This window comes from Vollenhovia emeryi, unplaced genomic scaffold, assembly GCF_000949405.1.
Source record: "Vollenhovia emeryi isolate VEMERY1.0 unplaced genomic scaffold, V.emery_V1.0 DF939146.1, whole genome shotgun sequence".
Classification (NCBI taxonomy): Eukaryota; Metazoa; Arthropoda; class Insecta; order Hymenoptera; family Formicidae; genus Vollenhovia; species Vollenhovia emeryi.
Window position 1 is genome coordinate 797,033 of NW_011967220.1, and position 17,657 is coordinate 814,689.

Consider the following 17,657-nt stretch of genomic DNA (forward strand, 5'->3'; position numbering starts at 1 on the left):
CAAAGTCGTAATCGTAAAGTCGTAGTCGCAAAGTCGTGGTCGCAAAGTCGTAGTCGTAAAGTCGTAGTCGTAAAGTCGTAGTCGTAAGAATAGTCGTCTATGATTGGTCAATTCTTATGTGTCTGACGAAATTGACCAATCGCAGTCGATTGGCCATCAGCCTTAAGCCCGTATCAGACTACAGATTGAGATTGCGATTAGATTGAAAATTGACCAATTAGAGTAAAAGTTACTAAACTTGAGACTAGTAAACTTGACTGCGATTGGTCAAATTTCAATCTAATCCCAATCTCAATTCGTAGTCTGATACGGGCTTTAAGATGATTTTGAAATAAGAATCGGCTATAAACCCCGGCCATAGACGTAATATATCTAGACCGAGCATTGAGCCACGGGGGTAGAGATTCACGTAGACACGGACAAGCTCCGTTTTCTGCTATTCCGTTCTTTCTCGCTCGCATGCGAACAAGAGTGCAGTGCCTCGGTCAAACGCGCGGTCTATATATTATACGTCTATGGTCACGACATATACGCACTTAACCCCCTGCCAACCGTTTCGTGAGTTTCGTGTCTCTCGAGCGGATTCCGGGAGAGCCGGCGCTCGCGATTGGCTTATCGCGCGAGTCACGCATTGTGTTCCCTAGAGTCGCCGCGCGGCCGAGGTTCCGGCGACTTCGGCCAATAGACGCCCCGTTTACACGGCGGCGCTGCGCGGGACGCGTTCTCCGTGCACGAGCATCGCGGATTCGCGGCATTGCAGCGCGTTAGCGTGTGTTGTGTGGGTTTGGTTATAAGTCTTGTGCGCGCCCGCGGCTCCAACGATTTTACGGTCGGTGTCCGTCGCTTCGGGTCGGCGATTGAATCGGCGAGGCAACTCGTAGCCGCGGCACCGGCGCGCCAATTCACGAGGAACCGGGGCGAGGGAAGATGTGATTAACGCCGTGGCCGCCTGCGCGTTCCTCTGAATGTTTTGTTCCCCCGCCCGCTTGCGTCGCAGACGTTGATTATAATTTTCGGCGTTGTAGCAGGAGAGAAGGTACCCGTGGCCGCGCGCGTGAGTAGAAATCCAATCGCCGAATCATGGCGAACGTGTCCCTCGACAAGGATATGTTTTTCCGGCGCATGAAGCGCCTGTACGCCGCGTGGAAGGTAAGCGTCGAGACCGCCCGTTCCCGGCGTGCCGAACTGTTGCGTCTTCTTGTACAATCTTTTGTTCTCGACAGGAGGGGGAGGTCGGTACTGACGACAGCTTCAGCAAAATGGACTGCCTCGTTTCCGCCGTTGGCACCGACGAAGATATCGTCTACAGCAAGTCCATAGCGCTGCAGGTACATGTGTTGCAAAAATAGAAATTTTTAACCGGCCGTGCCCGCCGGATCTTGCAGAAGAGCTGTGGCGTACGCTGTGTTTTCTCCAAGATCGAACGTTCATCGTCTTCTATAAGAGATGGACGCTGCTACGCAGCGTCTACAGTGAGATTTGTAGGACGTAAGAATTAAGAAAGTGAACCTATCGCACTTGAATGCAAGGAGAATGGTAGACTGCGGTTCGTCATTTTCTCAAATCCTGCGTCTTAAAGATGTCATTGTAGACGCTGCGTTAGATAACAAGATTGGGCTTTCGTGGATCAAACCACATATTCCTTTGGCGACCATTTGGAACTGTTCTTTCTGCATGGGCGTTCGCAGAATGTTCGTCGATTCTCTCGACCTTTACAGAACCTTTTGTGCCGCTGAAACACGTTATGTGCATTCTTTTCCTCGCTCAGCGTCTGAAAAGGAGTTGATAGGTGTTTTTCTTCACTTTAAACGGAAATTGATACGTCAGTAGATTTGCGAACTCTTCAGTTTTCCGACGTACGAGAAAAGTTAACTTTAAATGTGTGGCAATGAACTGAAGCAACATGTGTCTCTCTAGCTCAAACTTGTTAGAACATGTTTGTCCGGTTTGCGTCACATGGTTCGATCTGTACAGAAGCCTAGTCCTACCATTTAATAGTCACATCTCATATAATATTTTGCGTTACTATAATTATTAATGTCTTCTGTTCACTTAAAAATGATATCGTGTAACATAGATTTAATATTTCTAGAAATTAGTTTCCCATATCTACGTTACACTCGGCAAAGATACATCAATAATTCGAAATTAATTTACCAGGGAGGTTCAATGCAAGATAAACTTACTTTTATCGATTCAGAAATGCGAATGCGCTCTGTTTTAGACATGGCTGCTTAGCTACGAGCTCACGGATACTATAATGATACTGGCAGAAGAGTCCATCAATTTCTTGGCAAGCAAGAAGAAGATCGAATTTCTGAAAAAGGTGGAAAATCAGAATTCCGAAGATACGGGAGTACCGCCGGTGAAATTGTTTGTGAGAGACAGGGTGTGTATGTCGCACAGTTTACGGGAGAATATTTTCATTGTCAAACATGCGTCGGTAGGTACATTAAGGAATACTTGAATATCTCCTTGCAGAGTGACGAGGACAAGGCAAATTTTGGAAAACTCATTGAAGTGATGAAGCAGAGCAAAGGAGGGAAAATTTTGGGAGTGTTCTCGAAGGAAAATTATCCAGGCGCCTTCATGGACGCCTGGAGGGCCGCTTTAAAGAACGAATCTTTCGACACGGTAAGCGTGCAAAATGACGGAAGGTTTTACTGCATAAATGTACATACGAGTTGCAAAAGTGTGAAGTCTTCGTGTAATTGTACAGGTTGATGTGAGTGCCGCAGCTGCTTATGTCATGTCCCCAAAGGAAGACAGCGAGATTATTACTATAAAGAAAGCTTGTATGATTTCTGTGGATGTTTTCACCAAGTATCTTAAAGATCAGATAATGGAAATCATAGATTCAGACAAGGTATATTTTCTTCGATTCCACATGAGATTGTAGCTGTATTTGTAGAAGAAACCGGAATGCGGGAAAGAAAGTTACAATTACATACAAGAAAGTTACAATATACAAGTTACAATTGTATATCTCGATTGCAGAAAGTCAAACACTCGAAGCTGGCGGAAGGTGTAGATACAGCTATCACTAATAAGAAGTATGTAACTGGAGTAGATGTTACGCAGGTAGATATGTGTTACCCCGCAATTATACAAAGCGGTGGAAATTATTCGCTTAAATTCAGCGCCGTTAGCGACAAAAATACCGCTCTTCACTTTGGTGTTATTGTTTGTTCATTGGGAGCGCGTTACAAATCCTACTGTTCAAACATAGTGAGAACTTTGTTGGTTAATCCCACGAAAACGATTGAGGTATGTAGACAATGTAGAAGTGTGTGTCGTAAAAGATTTGTACTGAAATGAAGCTATAGAAATTTTCAGCGCTGTAACTTAATAATCCGTTGTTATAGGAAAACTATAATTTTTTGTTACAACTGGAAGAAGAGATCTTGAAAAAGTTAGTTGCGGGAACAAAAATAAGTGAAGTATATGAGGCTGGTATTAAATTTGTGAAAGATGAGAAATCAGAAATGTTGAATCACTTAACTAAGAATTTTGGATTTGCCATGGGCATTGAATTCAAAGAGAGTTCGTTGCTACTGGGTCCGAAAATTCACGCAACAGCCAAGAAGGGCATGGTATTTAATGTTAATGTCGGCCTGGCAAATCTTGCCAATCCAGACGCAACGGAGAAGGAGGGAAAGACATACGCCCTTTTTATAGGCGATACAGTTATAGTGAATGAAGGCCAACCCGCCACTATTTTAACGATGTCGAAGAAGAAGGTGAAAAATATAGGCATATATGTGAAAGACGAGGAGGATGAAGAGGAGGAGGGAAGCGGAAAAGAAAATGAACCAAAGCCAGAGATCTTGGGACGTGGTAAGAGAACGGCTGTAATAGAATCTAAATTGCGAACGGAACATAGCTCGGAAGAGAAGAGAAAGCAGCATCAAAAAGAACTGGCTCAACAATTGAATGAAATTGCTAAGGCTCGATTGGCTCAGCAGTCTGGCGGTAAGGAGCAGGAGAAGATACGTAAATCAACAGTATCTTACAAAAGCCTTAGTCATATGCCACGTGAACCGGAAGTCAAGGAATTGAAGTTGTATGTGGATAAGAAATATGAAACTGTGATTTTACCTATCGCTGGTATCCCAGTACCTTTCCACATATCAACAATCAAGAATATTTCACAGTCAGTAGAAGGAGATTATACGTATCTTAGAATAAACTTCTTTCATCCTGGTGCAACCATGGGACGAAACGAAGGTGGATCTTACCCTCAGCCTGACGCAACATTTGTCAAGGAGGTAACATATCGAAGCACAAATACCAAAGAGCCTGGCGAGATCTCCGCACCGTCGTCGAACTTGAATACAGCCTTTAGGCTGATTAAAGAGGTCCAGAAAAAGTTCAAAAATCGGGAGGCGGAGGAAAGAGAAAAGGAGGATCTTGTGAAGCAAGACACCTTAATATTGTCGCAGAACAAGGGCAATCCGAAGTTGAAAGACTTGTACATCCGGCCGAATATCGTTTCGAAAAGAATGACCGGTGGTCTAGAAGCGCACACAAACGGATTCCGCTATACTTCGGTCCGCGGCGACAAAGTGGACATTCTTTATAATAACATTAAGAACGCTTTCTTCCAGCCGTGCGACGGTGAAATGATCATACTGCTTCATTTCCATTTAAAAGTATGTATTGTTAGCTTCAGCAAATATTTTTTAGATACCATGTTATAAATGATATCAATTTCAAGTAAATATGAATTGTACATTGATATCATCAGTATGTGCGTACCTATAAATATTTGTGTGTTTGCAGCATGCTATTATGTTTGGTAAAAAGAAACATGTGGACGTACAGTTCTATACCGAAGTTGGAGAGATTACTACAGATTTAGGCAAGCATCAACACATGCATGATCGCGACGATCTCGCGGCTGAACAGTCTGAACGAGAACTGAGACATAAATTAAAAACCGCTTTTAGAAGCTTTTGTGAAAAGGTGTGTAAATTGCAAAAAGACGTTTATAAATTTGTCTTTTTAATTAATTTATCACTTATTGGCTTCACATTTATTTTCATCGCGCAATGATATCTGTATTGTAAAGGTTGAAGGAATGACAAAACAAGAGATAGAATTTGACACACCATTTCGGGACTTGGGATTTCCTGGTGCACCATACAGGAGCACTGTCCTGCTTCAACCAACAAGTGGATGTTTGGTTAATCTCACAGAATGGGTAATACATCTTGAGGAGATAAAATTAATATCTCAAAGCAAAGAGAATATTGCATTAACGTCATGTTCAATTTTAGCCTCCATTTGTCATTACTTTGGAAGATGTTGAATTGGTTCATTTTGAGAGAGTACAATTCCACCTAAAGAACTTCGATATGATTTTCGTTTTCAAAGATTATCATAGAAAGGTAGCGATGGTAAATGCCATTCCTATGAACATGTTGGATCATGTGAAGGAATGGTTAAAGTAAGTGACATTGTTATTTAATATACAAAGTTGGCAGTCACCATATTAAACCATTTAATTACCATAATTATTTTTTGTTGTTCAGTTCGTGTGACATTCGATATTCGGAAGGTGTCCAGTCTTTGAATTGGACAAAGATTATGAAGACCATAACTGATGATCCTGAAGGATTCTTTGAAAGTGGAGGATGGACGTTCTTGGATCCAGAAAGTGATGCTGAAAATGAAGAAGTTGAAGATGAAGAAGAGGAAGAAGATGATGCATATGAGGTTCGAGATTTAGACAAATTAAGATTTTCCAAAAACGTACGACCGATGAACGTATTTTACGTGTGTTTAATTTATTTACAGCCATCTGATATGGAGAGCGAGGAAGAATCTGATGACGAATCTGAATATTCCGAAGCTTCTGAAGATAGTGATAGTGAAGGTGCTTTATTATTATTAACTTCATCCATGCTTGGCTTTGGATGGAACTTCCGTATAAATATATCTTTTCAATATTCTCATTACATACGCAAAACACCAATGCAATTCTTTGTTCCTTCTACATTTTCGAATTGTTTTACTCCTATTCTGTTCTAGAGTGTCCTCTACCAGTTTGCTTCTTGATGCTTTCTTATTAGCTCAATGATAACCGTGTCTTCACAGCACTCTTTCGTTTGCCACCTCAATTCTTCTCTACTGTCCCTTCGGTCCTGTTCTCTATCTCTTGATCTCTTCTTACACCGCCTCTCTTTTTCTTCACCTTTCTTCTTTTTCTTTGTTTTCCGCCTCCTCTTCTCTGGCTACTATTTACTCTTCCTTTTCTCTAAATTTAACCCTCACTTTACGTTAACGTCCACTCGCTATCATTACACCCGAGTGGAAGTTGTACTTTGCCTGTAATTATTGTGTATTATATTTGGTTTCTTAATTTTTTTTTATTTCAATGTTATATTATATATTTTTTACATTTGTTCTAGAAGAAGAGCTAGGTAGCTCTGAGGAATCAGGAAAAGATTGGTCGGATTTGGAAAGAGAAGCGGCTGAGGAAGACAAAGAAAGGGGAGATGATCGTTATCGTGACGATTATAGTTCCAGTAAAAAGAAGAAAGCTAACCGAAGACAATCGTCTCCTTCAAAAGACAGGTACGCGTGGATATATCTGACATTTGAACGTTATTGTTGAATATTGAGATTTTTAATATCTGTTCTTTTCTTTGTTTCATGTAAGACATAATTCTAAGCACAAGAGTTCCACAAACTCAAAGAATAAAAGTCCATCCAAGGATAAACGTTCATCGGACAAACATAGGTAAATATGATCCCTCGTATTTCACAAATAGATATTTTCACGTAAAGTAAGTTTGTTAAATTGTCGTAAAATTATATCGAGTTTTATACCTGATAATTAAAGAACGGATCGATCACGGAGTGGGGGCTCACACAAGAAGGGGTCTCCTTCCAAATCATCCAAACACAGGTGATTACCGATAAGTTTTATATTATTGATGTTGCTGTAATGTTGAATTTTTGTTTGTTTAGTCCCAAAAAGAGCGATAGACATGATAAACATGTTAAGAGTACATCACATTCTTCGTCCAGCAGTAAGAAGCGTGCTCGTGAACAGAGCTCGGAAAGAAGTGACAGAGGATCTAAGAGATCTAAGTAAGCAATAGCTAGTAAATAGTAATATATAATAAATAGTATTCATAATTATTTTAAATGCTTAATTACATGTTTAATTATTACAGGAAGTAAATAAAAAGCATCTGCACACTGAGAAAACGACACACGAAATTACAGTGAATATCACGCTGATTCCAAGTACATAAAGCTTTCTTAAAACATAGCAATTTGTAAGAATAGTACATTTTCTTGCATTAAGTGAACAGAGCAGAAACGAATCAATTAGTGTTATGTTGAATAATTGTTTTTTGCCGTTCGAGTATTTAGTTTGTTGTAGTATATAACTCCACTTAAAACAATGTATTGACATCCTCATATTTCTATTTAAAATTTCACTGTACATAATAAACTTTTGTACTGAAATCAAAATATGTAGGGATGTGTGCGTATTGTATTTAAATTTTGTTATATTTCTTCAACAAAGTATCGGGAAGGATATACGATTTTACCTTTTGTCTTTTTGTTTTGCTTCTTTAATATTTAATATAGTTTCTAAGATTAAGTACATCTCATTCCATTTCCTATTTGATAAGAGGACTTTCACTATAAATGTATACGTCTCGCCTAAGTTTTCTATGACGCAAGGTATAAAGACAAATGAATTAATGAGATAAATTTGGAGTATCTTTGTAAAGATGCATTGATTTAGAAAAAGCTGTCTCGTGACTCGCCGTGATATTTCAGAATGTATGGGAGATACTCAAATTTAGGTCTGTACTGGTAAGAAATATAATATTGAACAGCATTAATATATAAGCATTTCTCATTGAGCTTAATTATTATGGGCAGTAAAGAAAATAACAATAGAAATGCAAGACAATGTACTACTACTAATAAATGCGATTCATCATGTTACATGGGTCCTGATAGTCTTTCTTGATACTTACTAAAAATGCAAAATTTCTTAAAAAATTTTTTACGATTGGATTAAGTACTATAATATTTAATATTATTTGAGAAAATTACGTCTTATTATACATAATGACTTTATATATGCTTTGGGTATCCAGAGCGGTGAATATACGCTTACAATTCCCCCTCCTCGAGCCAATGCATATATTATGTGTGTACGCTGAGAAACGAAAGTATCATTGATTCGAGAGACGAAGAAAGCTGAAATGAATCAGAAATTATTCAAAACTCATTTACATAGTTCTCAGATTTGTACTATAACACAATAAACCCGTTTTAAGTTATTTAACATTAATGTACAAATGTCATTTGTGGTTTTTGTATTCCAAAATGTACGTAATGTTGATATATGAAAATGATTGTTTTTATTAAAACGCCCCACTTACTCGTGAACAAAATTCACCATTATTATACAATAGCATTGCAGATTTCTAGAAAAACATATGATCTGAGTACAATGTATGTGCGAGAGATTACAGGAAACAAAAAACACTGTGGTAACTATTTTCTATTAAACTTTTGTAACAGATAGCATAAGATGATCGAACTGTACATTATTATATAACGATTTTTCTGGTAGATTTACATACACACGGCTGTATATATGAAAGAAAGTGAAAGTTTCACAAAAAGTATGAATCGAGACCTTCCGTTCTCAATATAGATGTATTATAATAATGAGACAATAAAATTAGCAGAGCAGAAAGCGGAAGATATGATCTCATAACCCCGTCGTGTTTTGATTATGCTGAAATTTCCGATTTAGCTGTGTCGTGTAATAAATGGCAAGACAGTAAAGCCACGCTCAGCAAGACGGTGAATAGAAGTGAAAGTACGCTTCTTCGATGAGTAGCTCTGCAACTTTCTCTATGATATATCGCTAGCATACATAATTTAAACTTGTAAGACAAGAATACCTGATTAATTTTGCGATTGGCAAACTGCGCGTTTTAAGGGAATCCCTATTTCAATTCTAAGATAGTTTGTGACACTATCGGCAGACCAATGAAATTACGAGAGACAAGCCTGAAGTGCTTCGTTGTAAAGTACATAACGATTTTATGCTTCTTCGCATACGCAATATCGATGTCACCGATAAGTTCTCTATTTGCGAACGGGTGTGAAACGTAATCGCAAGCAGAAGATGACGCAGACACATGTAAACTATTTTCCCATGCATTTATTTATGAAAAGTAAAAACTCTTGCTACATCATAAAACGAATTTTGTCAGATATAAAAGCGAGATACAAAGGAAACAGCTGTTTATAAATACCTTTCTACAAAGGCACTTAGATTATTTTTATATGCTGATGATGGGGTGATGGTGATGATGACGATGTAACAGAAATTAATTTCGACCTATTTGATCGATCTGAGTCTGAAGATTGTTCACCACTTCGGGTGGCACGTGTTCGCCCAAGATCTCGAAGAGATTGATCCTCTGGTCTCCGGGGATCGATTCGTAAGCGGCCAGCTCGATGCCCTCTTGGACCTTTTGTATGGTCGCATCCTTGGGGATAAGATATGTGTTCTGAGCCTGCCGTATTGCCTCATTGCTGAAGATTTGCCCGTCTTTCTGCGGATACGCCGCAATCACGCCCACCAGAAGTAGCGTGACCAGGATTACAGTGTAAAATCTCATCTTTGCAAATAAGAAAGAAGATTATTAGATTCTCGGCTCGGAAATATAAAGTTCGAAAGCTTCGAAATGTACGCGGGTGATTGGGAGCCGAGGACTACAAATTGACCGTGGATATTTTACATGCATATATAATCTCTCGCAGAGTGTTTCACAACTTTATGCATAATTCATCAGCGTCGCGTCACACTCGGAGCGAAAATTATGAAGCAATTTAAATGTTACGTCAACGCAAGATTGTAAATCATGTTATCGTGTAAATTGCAGAGGAACGAGATGCCAGTGTGGTTGGCGAGAGTTTTGTGTGCATCGAAAGCGATGTCCGAAGAGCCATTGGTTCGATCTCTCCTTAATGGCCGAGGTCGCGAAATTGGAGCAACGGAGTTTACGGAGAATTTCGTCGCGTCGTATCGCAAGATAAAAATTTGCGCCACGATAATAACGACGGATATTCCGCGAAGATGTAATTTTCATTGAAATTCATATACGCGATATCGAAGTTAATATTCCGACTGATAATTTGGAGTTTAGAAAAATGGGAATTTAATATTGGCGAAACGAGAGAAATGTGACGTTAAAACTTTGTACGCTTATTGTCCTTTTCCTTTCCGAAACGTATGTGTTAATAAACTTGTTTGCGTTTTAAGTTAAGAAAATTAAAGAAAAGGGCCCCTAAATAGACTGTAATTGAGTAGCAACAAAATGCACAATATTTGATCGAAAATGAAGCTCGCTTTTTTTCTGAAGAACGTGGATTCTGTATTTTGTAGATGTTGCGGTACTCACGTTGAAATTTCGCGTTTTCACAATCGGCCACTCCGAAACGAAACTAAGCGCGCTGCAACGCAGGTCGCTTTTATATCGCAGATGCGTGGTGGCAGAAGAGCGGTGAATGCCACTCCCATCCTCCTCAAGGAAGACTTTACCGTCCAAGTGCGCTTAAAACTATACGAATATTTGTTACATGTTACGTATTTCGAGGAATGGAAAAAAGTCTTAAAAGTCGAACAACTTACCAAGAAATGCGTAACAAAGGAGAAAGAGATAAAAGGAACGAAGAAACAAAAAGAAAACGAAGTCGCAGAATATGTAAATATTATTTTCTCTTACATTTTCGCTTATGTCATACGCGGATATCAGATAAAGGCGTTAGTAAAAGTATTCTTACGTTTAACATTTTGCTTGTAATTTAATGTATCTTTTTGCGAGCATTATTTATAGTAATTTTTAGATGTCGCAACGAAAAATCTCCAGTGTTTTGTGCAAATAAAACTGGAGTAAATACCGAAAAATCGACGACGCAAATCTTCGAGCCATTTCACTCGGTACGTTCTCGAGGAACGTCGTGCGACCTGCTATGAATATCGGTGCCCCATTGACCAATATACAACACAGGCAAGATTTGCTGTTACCCGCATCGGCCGAAGAGTTTCACTTTTACGAATATATTTCTTTCTTGAATTTTGAAATTATTTCGCAACACCGTCGACTATTTCTAATACTGGACGAGCAACATTTGTGTCTGTAGGTATCAACTTTCGATTAGAAGACACAAAGAAAATGAGTTCAACTACGTAAACAATATAAACTGGAAATTAATATCGTGAAAAATATTCTTCATATAATTTGTTATGTTTCTAATATCGCGTTACGTGTAGATGATTCATTTCAAAATGAAAGAATCGTAAAGCTTCGCTGCGAGTTACGAAATGAAATGAAGTTTATCGGGTTTCTATTGCCTTTAAGATATCTGCGTTTAACAATAATCTCCCTGCAGGTTCGTCGCAAATCTTTCCATCTTTGAAAACATATCGTCCCCTAAGGACAGTCGCGATCACTCTTCCAAACAGGTTCCTTCCTTGATACGGTGTCAGCTGTAAAGGTAAATTATTTCTGTCGAATCACTTGGTGAGAATTTTCATAATTTTTATATTTTTAATCGGCAATTCACGCATTTCATATTTACTTTGTTCTTGTAGTGAATGTCATCTGCCTCAACCTGCGAAAATACGATACAATTTTCTGATGATGTGGAGTGCTCGCTACTTTTCGACGTTAATACAACGTACAGCAGAAACTGACCGTAAGAGATTCCTCTGGATCCCAAATAACGAAATCCGCGTCCATTCCAACTGACAGATTACCTTTACGGTCTTCAAGGCCGCACAGTCTTGCGGGCTGGCTGCTCAATAGCTTCGAGATTTCGGACAACGGTGTACCTCTCGTTCTCGCGGCTGTCCATATCAGTGGCAATCCTATTTGTATTTTTGAAAAAACTCTTATCTACTTCTTTCTCTCATACAGCATTCGCATGCTATCTACGCGGAAAAAAATGATGTATCAATAAGAACAGTGTAATTGAAATGAAATCATTGAAACATCAGTTGTCTTAACAATCTGGATATTTAGTTCAATGCTTAAAATTAAAATCCATAGCAAACACAATTGAGTGAATTATTTACGTTTGTGGCCCGTGACGTTTAGTTCAAGCAACTTCATTTTGTTCCGCGTATCCTCTAATGTAAATTTCATACAAATATATACATACCGAATTGCAATGAGGAGATTCCACCCCAAGCGGTCAGAAAATTTCCGCGAGTTTTCAATTCCGGCACGCAAGGAGAGTGATCCGAAACAATCATGTCTAACGTTCCGTTTTTAACACCGTGCCACAATTGTTCCTGCGAATACACTTATAAGATTGAAAATCGATTTACCACGAATAAGTTCGTGTCTCATGATATTAAATGCCGAAGCTGATTGAAAACTTAAGAAATGTTTGATTAAAACAATACCCCCCCTGTGCACATTATATCGATAGATATGTAGCGAATCTTTTCAAATGCTATTTCGGAATATCTGATTACCGAAGAAAACACATGTGAAACCGTTAGATAAAAAGAACTGACATGCAGGCAATAAAAGATTTATCTAATTACTCGATTACTCTTCCTCCTGATCGGCGGGCAGCACTTGAATTCAGTGGAACCTGCCGGTATCTCTTCCGCGGTCAGTATCAGATAGTGATAGCACGTTTCCACGGTTAAAGGTGCACCACGAGCCTTGGCATCATTTATTAATGTCAAACACTCCGCGCTTGACAAATGCACTATGTGGCATCGAAATCTCCAAAGTTTTATGTAACATTAATTTTATGCTAAACGAACGCCAAGTCTCTCTCTCTCTCTCGCTCTCTTCGACTTACTTGTATTTTGTACACCAATCACAAATTAATTTTACAGCATCGAGTTCCATGAGATCGGGACGAGTACGCAAGAAAGTGTCGTACAACTCTGGATTGTCTGAAAGCACGCGATACGAAGAAAAATTGATGCCGCGGGAAGACGAAAGTGTTACGTACCGGTTGACCGAGTTGTTTTTTCATTGCGCTCGTATTCTGCGTGAAACTACAAGAACATTTGCGATTAGTCGTCGCGAATAGATCTAACGAAAGTGCAATGCGTGATGCAATAAATACCGCCAGCACGGTCTTTGTAGGCAGCAGTTCCAAAAGAGTTTCTCTCACATCGTCCGCAGAGACATGTGGAAATTCGTCGACTCCGCTCGGGCACAAGAAGCATTTAAAACCGACTACACCTGCGTCTATTAACGATCGCAACTCGTGCTAAACATTGCAAGAGATAAGAGCCTGAGCAGAAAGATTGCCGTAACCGTGTACGATTCTGTCGTTGTCGGAAGTCAACGCACAAACAATTGTCATAGACGTATGTCGCGTTTATCGCATCGCAAAAGTGAAGAAGTGTCCTACGTCCTACGACTTATCTTCTTCTTAGAGCAGAAAGATTGTCGTAAGTGTTTGCGATTTCGTAGTAAGGCACAAGTCTATGCCTGAAGTCAACGCACAAAGAATTGTCGTATATCGCTTTGCAATGCGATAAATGCGACATACGTCTATGACAATTCTTTATAGAAAATTATCTATAGAAAATAATGTATACCTCTCTATATGATTAAAGGTGGTATGGGCGACCTTATTTTACTTTATGACATTCTTATCATTCAAAGACTAGTTACTTGCCTTACGCTGTACATCGCATATCGTTAGATCTTTATGGATTGCGTTTATGGATTATAAAACCAAGCATAACCGACTATATAGATTCCACTTAGGCACTTAAAACCGATTGCACCTGCGTTTACTAGAAGCTTATAGCTCACACTAAAAAATTGCAAGCTAAAAGTGAAATTGATCAATAAAACAATGAGAGAAGCACGCGATGTCTGTTTTCTCATTCTCACTATTATTACTCGCCTAGCATCTTTACTGCGTCATGCGATGCCATCATTTTGTATGCATAAGCGTTATACTGAAATAGATATGTTACAAGTGCTACTTAATACACAAAAATGAGGGAACGTCAGCTTTGTCAGAAAGTAGATACGCCGTTGCGGTAGAAATAGCTAGTTCGTGCCGGCGATTCTTGACATCCCGTAATTTTATATTTCTGAAAATTTTGACTTGACAAAGGGTCGATGGCACACGCGGCACAGGTCAGTTCTATCGTAGCATTCAAACGGAAAGTAGGATATCATGCTGAAGCATGTTTTACGAGAGTACAATCTCAATAAGATACTATTATCATATTTGGGTCTCTGGCCGTTTCAAAATAAACTCGTAAGATGTTGGTTACCGATTTCCTACCTTGTGTTTCAAATGACTAACTATCCTTTGGTGGTAATACGTTAACACAATTTCATCTGCGCGAATACGATTGATATTTACAAAAGTGCTAGTATTCTAAATATCGTTTAACAATATTTAAACTATAATTAATATTGCGCTTAGATAATAATGTTGTACGATCATTGGAAAAACTCACGATTGGTTTTCGAATGTTGCTCTCAAATTGTCTTATTAATCACTTTTGACGCAAAGTTACTTAATGACTTTCGGAACAACGAGAAGGTACGTGTACGGAGAAAAACAGTCGCTTATTTATACTTTTTAAATTATTATTGCAATAAGATTATTCTTTTGTTAGACCCGGCAATTATGCGAAGCCATGGAGAACCATTGGAATATATTTACGAGTGAATTTGAAATGCGTGTCCTTAAAGAGTATTCTCTCATTTCACGAAAATTTACAATATTTTACTCGCGTGAGTAATTGCAAGGAATGCATAGATAGATTGGCACCTATGACTAAATGGATGAAAAATTTAGTAACGAAACTTTGTAAAGGATTTTTGTCGATATAATTCTATTGATAAAATGTCTGTATATTACTGTTAAGAAAACAAAGAATGGATTTCAATCATTTTAATTATATATTAATATATAGTTTCAATTTACTAAATTATACACTTTTGCTATACTAAAATTATGTACAAAACATGTCTTTCATAAAATTGCAGTAATAATGTTCTCCATGATAACGATATTCGTGATGGTTCCATTAACACCGATACTACTCGATATCATACGGCCTCTTAATGAGTCACGACCGCGATTTTTCGCGGTCTCTATAGAGTGGAGAATAGATAAGGAGAAGTATTTCGTGCCGATTTTTTGTTACAACTTAAGTATAATAGTGACAGGTACAATTATCATGGTTGGCATCGATTCTATGCATGTCACCTGCACTGTTCACGCTTGCAGTTTATTCTCGAGCGTTGGGTACGCACAAATTTTCTTCCTAATTTTCTTCTTATAAATTTATTGCAAAAGATAAAAAATTGCCGTAAAAATGTCGTTTTGCAGTCAGCAATTCGAGAAGATAATATCAACGCTGGATATCAACGAGACAAGCGAGCAAGTGATATATCACGAATATGTCACATGTTTAAGGAAATATCAACTCGCTTTAGAGTAAAGAATTTCTTTCAATGTTCCCACAATTTGCACGAAATATATTATTTATAATATTGCCATTTCATTAGATTTGTCGACGTACTGAATTCGATGTATCGAACAGTAGCATTGATCATGCTGTTGATGACCGGTGCGATTATAAGTTTAATTGGAGTTCGAGTAAGCATTTACACGTATTGTTTTATAGAGAAGAGAAAAAACTTAAATTACTATCAAAAAAGTCAAAAAGATCTTTTACATATGTATGTAAAATTCTGTGTAATGTATTCCGTTTATTGCAGATCGTATATGTATTAAATCAGTTGGAAGAAGTAATGAGATTTACCCTTGTAATCGCAGGCATGTTGACGCAGCTCCTGATCCTATGTTACTCTGGTCAACAGTTGATAGATGAAAGTCAAAATGTGTTCTATCGAGCGTAAGAACTTTTCAGTTTTAATACTTTGAGCTATAAGTAACTTAATTAGTTAAACACGAATAACTATAAATTCCCGCGGAGTATTTTGCTTGCTACGTATGTATTTGTACACATACTTTAAAATTTGGGAAAATATATAATATTTCTTGCTGAAAAAGATATTTAATAATCTCTTCGTGAATATCTCCTAAATAATTTATTATATTTTAAATTGCTATAGCTGGTTTGGTTTTTTATAAATAATTTTTGTTTCTCATATTATACATAAAATACATACATGTAAATATATAAATATGATTATTTTAAATATCAATTTTATACAATAGATTTTTCCTTGAACATGTAATTTTTAATTTACAATGCTTACTTGCTTCTATTCTACAAGAAAAATTTTTTTTTTAACCAGACATAATTCTTGATAAAAATCTCATGTGAACAAATTCGTAAATTTTATACACATTGTATTTTGTAGATATGCTGCGAAATGGTATAAATTCTCACCAAGATTAAAATCGCTGTTGATTATAACTCTTTACAGAAGCCTTATGCCGTGCCGTTTAACAGCTGGTAATATGTTTTCATTATCAATGACGACTTATGCTGCAGTAAGTGGAAAAATAGTATTTCAATTTTGATTTTTGGTACATAGACAACAATTTATGCTTACATCTATCTTTGATTTAAGGTGGTGCGGACGGGCATATCCTACTTCACGACATTTTTATCACTTAAAGATTAATTAATTGCATACATTTGCTAGTCCTTTCGTCATAATTTTGTCGAGTTCTAATCGAGAATATCTTAGATTCTGCTTAGACACAAGCTACACTTTAAAATCTATTGCATCTACATTTATTCCCTGCCACATTTCACACTAATCCACTTCTAAAAAAGGTTTGCATGTAAGTCGATTAGTCGCATATCTCGAAGTATTATTTCCGCGATGGATGCCTCGCTTGTGCGATACGACATGCTTCAGTCGTGTTATTTGCAGCTGTCAAACCATGCGAATTTTTAGAGAGTGCAAATGGCGCGCACTTACTAAAAAGTCCCTTACTAAAAAAGAGATGTTACCAGCGCGAATGTCGGTAATATTGAACAGTTAAGGCCCTTATCCGCGATTGATTCTCTCGAAGCGCGATGTGCTTCACTTCTCTTTTAGGTTCAGAGTAAATGAAGGTTTACAATTTAGAAATACTAGACATGACAGAACGCGCGCTTCGCGCGCGCTGTTTGTGGTCGAGCATTGTGTATTTTTAAGAATTTGTACACACGCGAAGAGAGAGAGAGAGAGAGAAGTAATTATATGCGCAACGTCACTTTATTATAGACTAATTATGCAAAATCGAAACTATTGTATTAAACATACTTTATATTTTATATTTAAAAAAATGAGTATTTATTAAAACAATTGGTAATTGTTCAGAATAGCTACATCACCTCCAAAATCAATCAAATTAGTCTCATTCGACGCGTTTTTTAACGAGAAACAACTTTTTCCTTAGACAAAATCGTCGCTCTGCCCTGCGAAGCGAGATATTAATTGTTAAAGTGGTAAATATGTAAGTCTAAATCTTGTATCTTTTTAACGAATCAATTGCAAGTGTCTTTAGCACGGCGCGCTGCGCGCGCCCCACCCCCTCCCCCTCGCCAACCTCCCCCTCCCCTCCCCCTCCCCAGCCCTCCGTTTTGTGTATAATTTTTATGTGTGTATAAGAGAGGAAGCAGGTGGGAC

The 17,657-nt window shown here is 38.0% G+C and overlaps 5 protein-coding genes and 1 long non-coding RNA gene across 9 annotated transcripts in view; 4 read left to right on the forward strand and 2 right to left on the reverse strand.

Annotated features, from left to right (window-relative positions):
- The first annotated feature begins 692 nt into the window (after positions 1 to 692).
- Positions 693 to 8,387, forward strand: LOC105566169 (FACT complex subunit spt16). 2 transcript variants are annotated; one of them, XM_012019960.1, is made up of 17 exons: positions 694 to 1,149; positions 1,224 to 1,328; positions 2,225 to 2,389; positions 2,482 to 2,634; positions 2,720 to 2,866; positions 2,998 to 3,267; positions 3,366 to 4,652; positions 4,783 to 4,965; positions 5,072 to 5,203; positions 5,280 to 5,449; positions 5,535 to 5,718; positions 5,800 to 5,878; positions 6,414 to 6,579; positions 6,665 to 6,745; positions 6,848 to 6,913; positions 6,976 to 7,098; positions 7,185 to 8,387. In XM_012019960.1, the coding sequence occupies exons 1-17, from the start codon at positions 1,081 to 1,083 to the stop codon at positions 7,189 to 7,191; spliced, it is 3,387 nt and encodes a 1,128-aa protein (XP_011875350.1). In that variant the 5' UTR covers positions 694 to 1,080; the 3' UTR covers positions 7,192 to 8,387. The 2 variants fall into 2 exon arrangements, with proteins under 2 accessions (XP_011875351.1, XP_011875350.1); XM_012019961.1 differs by lacking the exon at positions 6,848 to 6,913 and having other exon boundaries at positions 693 to 1,149.
- Positions 8,388 to 8,526: 139 nt separating this feature from the next.
- LOC105566171 lies at positions 8,527 to 10,527 on the reverse strand. Its single transcript, XM_012019963.1, has 2 exons — positions 10,458 to 10,527; positions 8,527 to 9,674 (listed from the first exon to the last, which is right to left on the reverse strand). Exon 2 carries the CDS (start codon positions 9,672 to 9,674, stop codon positions 9,381 to 9,383), a length of 294 nt encoding a protein of 97 aa, XP_011875353.1. The 5' UTR covers positions 10,458 to 10,527; the 3' UTR covers positions 8,527 to 9,380.
- On the forward strand, positions 9,692 to 10,571 carry LOC105566170. Its single transcript, XM_012019962.1, has 2 exons — positions 9,692 to 10,134; positions 10,442 to 10,571. The coding sequence occupies exons 1-2, from the start codon at positions 9,918 to 9,920 to the stop codon at positions 10,561 to 10,563; spliced, it is 339 nt and encodes a 112-aa protein (XP_011875352.1). The 5' UTR covers positions 9,692 to 9,917; the 3' UTR covers positions 10,564 to 10,571.
- A 178-nt stretch (positions 10,572 to 10,749) lies between these two features.
- The window catches only part of LOC105566174 (allantoinase, mitochondrial), an 11,098-nt gene continuing 4,190 nt past the window's right edge, over positions 10,750 to 17,657 (reverse strand). For both annotated transcript variants that reach the window (XM_012019966.1, XM_012019967.1), the window contains exons 4-11: positions 13,150 to 13,296; positions 13,033 to 13,078; positions 12,877 to 12,973; positions 12,611 to 12,797; positions 12,220 to 12,352; positions 11,754 to 11,926; positions 11,638 to 11,670; positions 10,750 to 11,545 (exon numbers count right to left, since the gene is read on the reverse strand). In XM_012019966.1, the coding sequence (XP_011875356.1) occupies positions 11,393 to 11,545; positions 11,638 to 11,670; positions 11,754 to 11,926; positions 12,220 to 12,352; positions 12,611 to 12,797; positions 12,877 to 12,973; positions 13,033 to 13,078; positions 13,150 to 13,296 (969 nt within the window). In that variant the 3' untranslated portion in view covers positions 10,750 to 11,392. The remainder of the gene's footprint in view (positions 11,546 to 11,637; positions 11,671 to 11,753; positions 11,927 to 12,219; positions 12,353 to 12,610; positions 12,798 to 12,876; positions 12,974 to 13,032; positions 13,079 to 13,149; positions 13,297 to 17,657) is intronic.
- Positions 11,472 to 12,992, forward strand: LOC105566173. The gene is made up of 3 exons (XR_001009256.1): positions 11,472 to 11,553; positions 11,651 to 11,754; positions 12,914 to 12,992. It is a non-coding gene; the product is annotated as an uncharacterized LOC105566173 (long non-coding RNA).
- LOC105566172 lies at positions 13,631 to 15,821 on the forward strand. Of its 2 annotated transcripts, XM_012019964.1 has the most exons (5): positions 13,631 to 14,598; positions 14,675 to 14,792; positions 15,048 to 15,309; positions 15,394 to 15,501; positions 15,573 to 15,821. In XM_012019964.1, the coding sequence occupies exons 1-5, from the start codon at positions 14,485 to 14,487 to the stop codon at positions 15,799 to 15,801; spliced, it is 831 nt and encodes a 276-aa protein (XP_011875354.1). In that variant the 5' UTR covers positions 13,631 to 14,484; the 3' UTR covers positions 15,802 to 15,821. The 2 variants fall into 2 exon arrangements, with proteins under 2 accessions (XP_011875354.1, XP_011875355.1); XM_012019965.1 differs by having other exon boundaries at positions 15,394 to 15,650.